The sequence below is a fragment of the Acanthaster planci genome, unplaced genomic scaffold, assembly GCF_054643075.1.
Source record: "Acanthaster planci isolate LZ-2023a unplaced genomic scaffold, COTS_SCS Contig56, whole genome shotgun sequence".
Taxonomy (NCBI): domain Eukaryota; kingdom Metazoa; phylum Echinodermata; class Asteroidea; order Valvatida; family Acanthasteridae; genus Acanthaster; species Acanthaster planci.
In genome coordinates, this window is record NW_028257679.1 from 8085 (window position 1) to 19551 (window position 11467).

The following is an 11467-nucleotide window of genomic DNA, read 5'->3' on the forward strand; positions in this document are numbered from 1 at the left end:
AACTTTGCAAAGCTGTTGCCTGGATTCTTTGTGCGAAATCGGCATTTCTTGCCAAGATTCGGAACTCCTGTGGAAGTTTTCATTCATTACAGCCCTTGACAGTTGATGAAGTGCAGTCCGCAGGAAGGGAAATTATCAAGCAAATCCAGAAGACCATCTTCGATAACGTGCTGCTTAAGTATAGTGGTTATCGTCGGCTGACACCAACCAAGTCCAGTGATGGCTTAATTCATGTGGGTGGACGTTTGAGCAAAGCCAGTCTAGACCAAGATGTCAAGCATCCTTGGATTCTTCCGAAGATGCATCCTGTGACAACATTGATCATTTGACACTACCACACCTCAACAGGTCATTCGGGAAGTAAACGCACCCTTGCTGTCATCCGGCAAAAGTTTTGGATCATCAGAGGTCGTGCTGCTGTCAAAGGCATTCTTCACACATGTGTCCCCTGTCGTAGGAGGAAAGCACCTACTATGACACAGCAAATGGCTGACCTGCCAAAAGACTGAGTAACTGCAGGTCTTGCCCGCTTTAGTATGGTTGGTATCAACCACTTCGGGCCATTTGTTGTCAAGCGAGCCAGGAGTGAGTTGAAGAGGTACGGTTGTCTTTTTACTTGCCTGTGGACAAGGGCAATTCACGTGGAAGTTTGCCACAGTTTGGAGACGATGCTCATTCATGAATAAGGACCGTGCATGCAATTCTCAGCAACTTGCTAAGTCAGCAACCACTAAATGACGAATGGATCCTCACACTCTTGTGCATTGTTGAAGGCATAGTTAACAGTAGACCCATCACCAAGCTCTTGGACAATCCACGAGATTCAATGCTGCCCACACCCCTTATCACTTGTTGCTGCTTCGGTCAGATCCTGAGCTTCCTTCTGGAAACTCTGTCAAGTAAGACGTTTACAAGCACCGATGGTGCCAAGTGTAGTGTATGGCTGACATGTTTTGGCAGCATTGGCTCAAAGAATACCTCCCAGACCTGATACAATGATAAAAGTAGCTGAACCCACAACGCAACGTCAGAGTCGGAGATCTTTGTGTTGGTGAAGTACAAGAATGTCCCACTATGCCATTGGCCATTAGCATTCGTGACACAGACCTGTCCAGACAAGGAAGCATCAGGTCTGTTTAGGTGAAGATGCAGTCAGGAGTCTGAACGTGGACAAGCTTTTCCTCTTGGGGGGTGAAGAGATGCAACAAGAGTAAATGGTTGCCTGGCTCTCCTAAGAACATTCCAGCTTGTGAATAGACATTAACCTTCTGTCCTCTGTTTAGGCTGAGTAATGCCACCTCCTGGACATTGGCATTAGGGCCCGGGATGTAGAAGCCAGAAGTTGTTTTTTTTTTTTTTTTTTGTAGAGCCTGCGTGAGGGCACTATTTCATTTTTCTGGTGCAGATTGTTGGTCAAGCCAGAGGGCACTTTCCTTTACTCATACCTTGTCAATTTGTCACGTTAGACACCTCCCCACTATTTGCAGCCAAATTTCGCCATTATTTTTCCCTTTATGTCTCTGGGACAGCTCAGCAAAGTGAGTTATCATTTTGTTTACACAGTTGAACAAAGTTATGGTAAAGAATGTTGTAGTGCCTTTAAAATAGAGATATTTCTTGTGTGTAAAGTTTGATATTTATAGCCAATGCCGACTGGTGTTTTGTATTGTACATGTATGGGTGGGCGTGCTATTTGGAGGCATCGTTATGTGCACATGTAATTTTGTTTCAATTTTACCTGTGTGCACCTTATGGAGTCAGTTTAGTAAACCCTTTGTAATGCCAATTAGCATTATGTTAATGGATACCATGCACAAGTGAACATTGAGGGACATTTTACGTTGTTCACAGTACACATGTGCATGCAACTTTTCTTGTTTTGAGTTTCTATTCTACTCGAACCATATATTGCACACTGCATGCTATAGTACATATCCATGTGCATACTCCATGTTCCGTAGTATCACCATTTAAGCCATACTGCCATCCTGTGATTATTGTGCTACATCCTGCAAATAATACATATTTTGCCGTCACCTTCCAACTCATATGCATCTGATTGCAGAGCCTTATTTTACTTTGGACATTTAATTGCCTAAACATTGACGATCTTGTAGGGTGAATGTAAGAAAGTCCCTCACTGTCTACTGACCGTGCAATAGTTGATAGGGCACCCTCAGTAGTTTGCTCATTCTCGCACTGTACATTCCGTTCTAAAGTCAGGTTTACCAAGCTCATATCCAATCAAAATACTTCCAAATTTGCCCTTACTGTGCGTTACTGACAATTGTGAGTACAGCCTTATGTTCTTTAGTGTTTATAGTATAAGATCGTATAGTGATTCTTGTGTTAGTATGTAAAATAGAGGAGTTTAGAGTACAAACCTTAGCTTTAATCGGGGACAATTGTTACATGTTGTTGCAATGTTACATGTACAATTATGTTGTCGTCTAGTGAGCACATGTACGTGCATTCCAGTTAATTTATTAGTATTTATTTCTGTTTATTCTCCAGTCACCACGGTTTCCTGTTCCATATATTTCCAAGACTTCATCACTGGTTTCAGCTCCACCATTCCGTTCACAAAGCACAGTTTCCCCAAGATTGCTTCAGTATCCTGGCCAATTGCAAGTCACTACCCCGTTTCTAATTATCTGGGTATAATAAACAGACAGTTTCTTCATTAAACCATCCTGCTCATCAGTTTAATCGCTGCCATAGAGTTGTTGTGTTACCCTTTGAGCCACGCCTCCCTTTCCAAGTGAACCTTGTCACTTCTTCACATGGTCCTTCGAGCCCGACAGTCACACAGCGACCTATGGATGACCTAGAGCAAGGAAACAAAGAACTGCAAGAGGCGGCATCCACACATGATGTCCGTCCCAGAAGGGAAAGAAGGATTCCGGGGAATCTTGATGACTTTGTTGTCAGCTACAATACCCAGTCCAAGTCCAGAGTTGACAAGAATGAGTACAAATTGGATTCCTGCTCAGATAAAGGCTCTATAGCGTCTAGTCACCATTTGTCAATTACACTGAGCAGTGCTCAGGAAGCCAGGCTTGAAGAACAGAAGAAAAGACAACATCTGGAGGAGATGAAACGTCAGTTTGAAGAAGAGAGCCAACTTGACGATGAGTTGAGGAGACTTGATGATGCTGCATATGAGGCACGGATAGCTGCTGAAGAAGAGGCACTTGCAGCTAGAAGACGAGCAGAGAAAATTGAAAGAGAGGCCCAGCGCCGGCGAGAACAGCTGAATACACAGCTCTCCAGGAGAAGACGACTGAGAGAAGCCAAGCATGAGCTACAGAAAGCCCAACTTATTACGTCCATGACTGGTGAAACTTTGCAGGAGTCAGGTGACACCTTGCCTCAGCCACAGACACTTCAACCAGAGGTTTCCACTGCGTCCCCAGAAGAAAAGGCACAATCCACACCCAATGAGGCCCATGCCAAGTCACCTGCCATACTCAGTGAAAGTCACCCAATGACATTTAACACCTCTGTAGCTAACACATCTGTGACCTTTTCACCTCAGCATGCTGCAAGGCCTGAATCTCAGTTACCAGCTACATCGGCCATAGCCTCTTCTCCCCTGGGTGGTATATTTCTATCACCAGGTGAAGCCCTGAATCCTACACCACCAGTTGTTGGGCAGCCATTCCACATGCTGACATTCCACCCTCTGTCACCATTCATGCCTCAACCCCCGCAACCTCAACCAGATTTCTCCATCATGTCTGCAGAACAAAGGGCACAACCCACACCAAATGAGGTCCATGCCAAATTACCTGTCACTTGCAGTAAGGGTTACCCAACCATGTCTACCACTACTGTAGTGACCACACATATGACTTCTTCATTTCAGTGTGCTTCACTACCTGAATCTCAGCTACCAGCAAGACCAGCCATAGCCTGTCACCTCCTGGGTGGCATGTCTCCTTCGCCAGGTGCAGCTCTGAACCCTGCACCACCAATCCCCAGTGTGCCACCAGTAGCGGGGAAGCCACTTGTCACCCCGCCATCGCACCCAGATTCACCAGTCATGCCGAACATGACAGAACTATTGACCACTTCATCTTATGGCGTGCCCAGTCCAACCTTACCACACTTCATCACTGGCAAGGAACTGACTTTGCACCCTAAATTTGGCCCTGGACAATCCTGTTAATGTTCATCCACACCTCACCGAGCAGTATAAATATCAGATTCTGCTTGGGCATCTGGGGGGCAATATCCTGAGGTTGGCTAAGGCATATATGCAAGACCCAAAACCATTTCAGCAGCACTCCAAGCCCTCAAAGACAAGTACGGTCAAGCACGTCAGCTGGTCCAGAGTGAGATAGGCATGAACATGCCTTTTGTCAAGTTTGGAGACCACGTAGCCTTCGACGACTTTGTGCTTTCAGTCCAGTCACTGGTTGGAATGCTTCGCTCCCTAGAAGGAGAAAATGGCTATGAACTCAAGTGCGGTTCCCATGTGGACCGACTGATCTGCAAACTACCAACAGGATATCGTGATAGATTCGTGGAACACTGCATCAATCGCTGCATTCTGAAAGCAGACCTATACCCTAAACCATCTTGCTGACTGGTTGCAAGTACAGTCACGGGCAAAGCGGATCGCTGGTCAAGCTGCAACAGTCTACAAAGAAGATAACCCCAGACAAGAGAGGAAAGACAAGTTTCCCCGCAAGAAAGGGAATCAGCCTACTGCTATTTTCATGGCTGATGACAGAAAACAGATAACGGGAAAGTTACCTTCACAACAGTTGCCATCAAATGACAAACGTAAGGCCTTCTGTCCACACTGCAACAACTATGATCACTACTTGAATGGTTGTACTGAATTCAAGGCGCTCAATAACCAGCAAATAATCAAATGGCTGAAGGAAAAGTCCAGATGCTGGAAATGTGGGCGCACCCATAAACCTGAGCAGTGTACATTGAGAAAACCATGCAACACCTGCGAGGAGATCCACTTGACTGTACTGCATGACGCCATTCAGCAAGGAGCAAGCAGAATCTATACTGTTGGAGTGATGACTCAAATGACTTACCTAGACCGGCCCCTGCGTCCCCATAATGTCATGTTAAAGGTCGTTCCAATCACTCTCCATGGTCCTGCTGGCAAACTTGAAACACATGCTGTGCTTGACGATGGCTCCATGAGAACAATGGTGCTCAACGATGCAGTCCAGCAACTGAACCTCAATGCGAAGAAAGACTATATTCTCTTATCGACAGTTCAACAACTGCCTTTCCAATCTGAAGGGCAATCGGTCAATTTCCAAGTGTCCATGAGGGAACATCCTGACACCAGGTACGACATAAAAGGAGTTTTCACCGCTGACAGTTTATGCCTGTCAGAATATACCTATCCAGTTACAGGTCTTCAGAAGCGTTGGCCCCACTTACGTGGAGTTGCACTGCCTCTGATCAACAACGCAATTCCCTCGATCCTGATTGGCGCTGACTACTCTGACCTAATCACCCCACAGCAACCGGTGAAATTGGGCCCCAGTGGAGCACCAGAGGCTGTATGCACCGAATTGGGTTGGACACTTCAGGGACCGGCTGGAGTCCTGAAGGAACAGTTCAGTGAGCAGAAGTGCTTCAAGATTACCATTTGTCCAGAGAACCATGACCTTATGCAGCAAGTTGAGAGATTGTGGAAGGCTGATGTGATCCCTTACACTAGTGAGAAGATTGTAACCCGTTCCAAGCAAGACCAGTATGCTGTGGAACTGCTTGAAGCAAAAACAGTTCGCATTGAAGAAGGAGGAGTTCTGGGCTATGCCACACCCCTCTTGCGGAGGAATGATGGAACCCACTTCCATGCTGGCAAAGAAGCAGTTTTCCCAAACCTGAAGCGTACAGAGAGACAACTCCAGAAACATCCTGACCTTGCTAGGATCCACAAAGAGCAAATTCAGAAGCTACTTGATGCAGGCTACGTGAGAGTCCTCAGTGATGCAGAAGCCCAGCAGACTGAGGAGAGGTACTTTCCACATCGCATTGTTGAAACCAGCGGTAAGCCACGTTTGGTGTTCAACTGTTCATTTGAACATGATGGACAGGTGCTGAACGGCCATCTCCTACCCGGACCCAAGTATGGAGCATCCTTCCTTGGAGGAGTCCTCAGATTTAGGCAGCACCCTGTGGCAGTATCTGGAGATATCCAAGCAATGTTCCACCAGATACGTCTCCTACCAGCCGACAAACCCCTCTTGAGATTCATCTGGCTGAACATGGACAGAGCATCTAAGCCTAATGTCTATGAGTGGCAGGTTCTTCCGTTCGGCACACCCTGTAGCCCCTGCTGCGCCTCATTTGCCCGCAAAGGCATGTACTCGACCACCAGAGGGGCAACGAAGAGGTCGCACGTGCTGTCCAACAATCCTTTTATGTAGACAACTGCCTGGACAGTCTGCCCTCAGCCAAAGCAGCTAAAGAACTGGTCATGAAGATACGCACACTGCTTGCAACAGGTGGCTTCAACATTCGCCAATGGGCAAGCAATATCCCCTCAGTGGTAGCAGATCTGCCAGCTGCTGCCAGATCTGATGGATTTGACCTTTGGCATGTCTTTGGTCAGAGTGACACACCCGAGGCCACACTTGGACTGCAGTGGAAGTGCGATGCAGATGACCTTGGCTACAAGCACCGACCCATTGCTTACCAAATGCTCAACCTCGGAACTGTCTACAAAATCATGGCCAGCCAGTATGATCCAATTGGTTTCGTTGCACCATTCACTGCAAGAGCTAAGGTAATTGTCCAGGATCTGTGGAAGTCAAAGAGAACCTGGGATGACCCGATAGAGTTTGGAGATATCCTCACCAGATGGCACACATGGGAACAGGAACTGGCTGACCAACCAAAGCTTCGACTGCCAAGGTGTTACACACCACCTGAAGTTGACACTAAGACGACCAACCGAGAAGTCCACATCTTCAGTGATGCCTCAGAAAGAGTCTATGGCTCGGTCGCCTACCTGCGCACTGAAGGTCACAAAGGAAGCATCCATACCAGTTTCATCCTCTCATGTTCCAGGGTAGCTCCCAAGGGGCAACTTTCCATCCCAAGGTTGGAACTTTCTGCTGCACTGGTCGGTGCACAGTTGGCAAATTTGCTCAGAAAGGAGTTGACCCTTTCCATCCAGAAGATTACCCTGTGGAGTGATTCCACTACAGCACTATGCTGGCTGAAGTCTGACTCCTGCAGATACAAGGTGTTTGTCGGGACACGAGTAGCAGAGATACAGTCCCTGAGCAATCCAGAGAATTGGTGTTATGTTGACACAGCCAACAACCCTGCTGATGACATCACTCGGGGTAAGACGATGTATGAACTCTCTAATGAACAAAGATGGAGAAATGGCCAGTCCTTTCTGTCCTTACCTCCTCATCGCTGGCCGGCAAGCCCCTTGGTTGACGAACCGGACGACACCGTAGAACTGAAGGGAGCAACATTCTGTGGAGCGATCACCGTGAAAGAGCCCCAGTTGCCAAACCCAGAACAGTACCGCAGTTGGAATGGCCTCATACGGGCTTTCAAGGAGCTTCATGACGCAGCGGCAACTGCTGACATATCTCCTTCAACACTGGTCAAGAGGGAAGAAGTCATCGAGATCAAACTTTTGCTTCAGGTACAAGTAGACTGCTTCCCACAGGAAGTCCATGCTCTGATGCAGAACAAGCAGTTACCTTCTGGGAGCAGATGAGCACAGCTCAGCCCTGAGCATGATGAAACCTCTGGACTGATCAGAGTGGGAGGCCGATTGCGACAGGCAGAGGACGAAGTTAAGCACCCAATCATTCTTGACCCGAAGCATCATATCACCAAGTTTGTTATCCAAGACTACGATCAGCGACTCCTTGCTGAAATACGGTGGAAATTCTGGATCCTGCGAGGCCGAGAGGCAATTCACCAGCGCCAGTGCAACGACTGCTGCAAGTGGCGCAGCAAACCAGCAGTTCCCAAAATGGCCGACCTGCCCTCTTCCAGTCTCCGTCTCTTCAAGCCAGCCTTCTTCTCAACGGGCGTTGATTGCTTTGGGCCAATGACGGTTAAGATTGGTTGACGCACAGAGAAGAGATGGGGAGTCATCTTCAAGTGCATGACCACACGTGCCATACACTTGGATTTGCTGGAGAGCTTAGACACAGATGCATTCCTGATGGCTTTTCGCCATTTGACCTCCCTAAGGGGTAAACCATATGAAATCCTGTCTGACTGCGGGACCAATTTCAAGGGTGCAGAAGCAGAACTCTGAAGTGCCTTTGCTTCCATGGCTCCAGATCTAAGCCAACACTTTTTAAACAAAAGGTGTGATTCCAGTTTAACCCGCCAAATGCTCCCCACTTCGGCGGCTCCTGGGAGAGAGAGGTGAAGTCGATCAAGGCTGGACTCAGAGCTGCTTTTGGAGACCAGTCAGTCACAGAACCAGTACTCCGAACCGTCTTAGCTGAAGTCGAGGGGATTCTCAACTCAAAACCCATGGGTTACGTCTCTTCAGATGCTGTTGACGTTGATCCGATGACCCCAAACATGCTTCTGATGGGGCAGCTAGATCCTAACCTTCCACAGGTCGTCTACACCTCCAAAGAACCCATGGGACGAAGTGAGCCCAGTTCTGGGCTCACTTCATCAAATCCTACCTTCCCAGTCTACAGAGTCGGCAAAAGTGGCAGACTGAATCCAGAGACCTGGCCTGTGGAGACGTCATCATGGTCGTCGAGCCCCCAGCTGGTTAGAGCTCAGTGGCCAGTAGGGAAGATATGCGAGACACATCCTGGAACTGATGGACGTGTGAGAGCGGCAAAGGTCTGAGTCCATGACAAGGTGTACACCAGACCAGTTGCCCCCTTGATCCGTCTGCCAGAATGCAAGGACGACGACAACTGCCTGTCTGAGGACCATCACAGACTGAACACTAACTTAAGACTTTCTTGGTTTCACATTTAGTACCCAAATGTGGGGCGGCTGTAAGAAAGTCCCTCACTGTCTACTGACCAGGCAATAGTTGGTAGGGCGCCCTCAGTAGGTTGCTCATTCTGGCGCCGTACATTCCGTTCTAAAGTTAGGTTTACCAAGCTCATATCCAATCAACATACCTCCAAATTTGCCCTTACCGTGCGTTACTGACAATTGTGAGTACAGCCATATGTTCTTTAGTGTTCATAGTATAAGATTATACAGTGATTCTTGTGTTAGTATGTAAAATAGAGGAGTTTAGAGTACAAACCTTAGCTTTAATTGGGGACAATTGTTGCAATGTTACATGTACAATTATGTTGTCTAGTGGGCACATGTACGTGCATTCCAGTATTTCTGTTTATTCCCCAGTCGCCACGGTTTCCTGTTCCATATATTTCCAAGACTTCATCACTGGTTTCAGCTCCACCATTCCGTTCACAAAGCACATTTTCCCCAAGATTGCTACAGTATCCTGGCCAATTGCAAGTCACTACCCCCTGTTTCTAATTATCTGGGTATAATAAACAGACAGTTTCTTCATTAAACCATCCTGCTCATCAGTTTAATCGCTGCCATAGAGTTGTTGTGTTACCCTTTGAGCCACGCCTCCCTTTCCAAGTGAACCTTGTCACTTCCTCACAGTGAAGCCTACAATACCGATGTTAGATGACCGGCCAATTTGCTCTTGGGAGAATTGCAAAAAAAAAAGTGAAATGTGTAGCGCCATGACTGCGAATGCCAACACCCAGCATTCCAACCCATGTATTGCCACGCCTTACAATACTGTTTGTGGCTGCCTTAGACCCACATGTGCCTTGGGGAGTTTTGAACTCTCATAACTTTAGAATGTGTCTCAAACTTGTAACTTATGAGACCCAAATGATTATTCATTCACAACCTAGTGGACTATCACACACAAACTGTGGGTCACTTGACACTGCTCTTGTGGTGTGTGCTTGTTCACTGAGATTGAGATAACAATCTGGAATTCAATGGAAAGAAACACTAATAAGAAAACAGCAATACATGGGAAATTATAGAAGTTAACTTGGCAAACTGAGTCATAAAAAGAAGTCTAGTCACTAATCTGCAGCTTTCATGACCGTTACAGTTTCTTGACTCACAGCATCAACAAATCAAAGAAATAAACCAAAGGTATCTAAATAATTCAAAACTTGGGTAACCAGAACTATCCTTAATTCTTCTGAATCTCTAGCATTAAGCTAAAAACTACTTCTGCATAAACAGCATGGCATAGCATGAACAGCACATTGTTGGTCAGATAAAAGTATAGTCAGGGATCACTGAATGGTTATCCTCTCAAAGAAATCTCAGGAAATATGAACAAATAACTTAAGCTGTCTTATCCAAAATGCTAAAAAAATATAAAGGAAAATACTTCTTACCAAAGTGGGGGTTTGCTTGCCTTACCTTATTGTTCAATTATTAATCTTTAGTATATAGGATTTTTGCTAGAAAATGAAGGTTTATTAGATCAAAGTTTGTGTCATTTCTATCTATATAAGCCCATGCATTGAACATGCAAGTTTATTCTAGAAATAAGGTTATGTGTCTTGGATGAAGCCTCAAACCTTTATCATGCAAATATCTCATTGTTTATTTTCTGTTTGAACATGTAAGATTCTTAATTTGGTGAGATCTGTTCTCAATACTGTTATGGTTACATGTTTTTGATTGTCAGATCTCACGATGTTCTGTATGATGTTCTAAGATGTTCTATGATGTTCCATGAGTGATGTTCACCAACGTTCACGATGTTCACTGACATTCATGATGTTCTACCGTTCAATGTCATTCAATGATGTTTCACTCGGAATAAATCACATGTTAAGTTACATCCGTGAGAGCGTGTCTGCCATTGACTGCTAGCTGGGTAGTTGGCGCAGCTACAGTGAGATCTCGGGATCATCATTTCGCTAGTCTTCGTATGAGGTGGACCACACTGATGATCCTTTCTGAACCGGCGATGCTACACAAGCGTCGAGTGCCGCATGTCTTCCGTAGGCCAACCGGTACCATTCGTCCTTCACCTAGCCTCATCTCGGACATCATGGACCAGGTGAAACAAGTCTTCGACTTCTCATCAGGTTTCCTGTCCACACTTATTGGCTCAAGCTTCAGCAAGTTCCAGAGACGGGAGAGTCGACCAGCATCAAAAGTTCAGCAAGTCCAAGACTAAGTCTACATGAACTGTGCAGAACTGTACGCGGAACTTAACAATGAACAGTCAGTTATTGACAATAAAATCACGTAACGCTGTGCCATGAATGTCACGTAAAGCATAGCGTATGAAGTTTGTGTAAAATTTGCTGTAAGAATTTAAGAACCGATTGCATACAACTTTCCAGATCAGCCGTGTTTTGGGAAACATTTTTGCTGCATTTTGTTTACTGCACAGTGAAACACCATTAGCCTACGTGTACTCTCGCATTGTTTACATTTGTGCAACATTGTTCACTACCGA

The 11467-nt window shown here is 46.1% G+C and overlaps 2 protein-coding genes across 2 annotated transcripts; both read left to right on the forward strand.

The window, feature by feature from the left end:
* Positions 1-5177: 5177 nt before the first annotated feature.
* LOC147795361 (uncharacterized) lies at positions 5178-6413 on the forward strand. Its single transcript, XM_087131996.1, has one exon. It carries the CDS (start codon positions 5178-5180, stop codon positions 6411-6413), a length of 1236 nt encoding a protein of 411 aa, XP_086988122.1.
* A 50-nt stretch (positions 6414-6463) lies between these two features.
* On the forward strand, positions 6464-8835 carry LOC110976500 (uncharacterized). Its single transcript, XM_022229820.2, has 3 exons — positions 6464-7651; positions 7835-8071; positions 8344-8835. Exons 1-3 carry the CDS (start codon positions 6464-6466, stop codon positions 8833-8835), a joined length of 1917 nt encoding a protein of 638 aa, XP_022085512.2.
* Positions 8836-11467: the final 2632 nt, after the last annotated feature.

Excerpts from the sequence above, each read along its gene's own strand:
- LOC147795361 (XM_087131996.1), top strand. The coding sequence starts at position 5,178 with ATGGTGCTCAACGATGCAGTCCAGCAACTGAACCTCAATGCGAAGAAA.
- LOC110976500 (XM_022229820.2), top strand. The coding sequence starts at position 6,464 with ATGAAGATACGCACACTGCTTGCAACAGGTGGCTTCAACATTCGCCAA. Across the intron at positions 7,652-7,834 it reads AGATCAAACTTTTGCTTCAG|CATCATATCACCAAGTTTGT; the intron begins GTACAAGTAGAC and ends CTTGACCCGAAG. Across the intron at positions 8,072-8,343 it reads ATTGCTTTGGGCCAATGACG|TTTAACCCGCCAAATGCTCC; the intron begins GTTAAGATTGGT and ends GTGTGATTCCAG.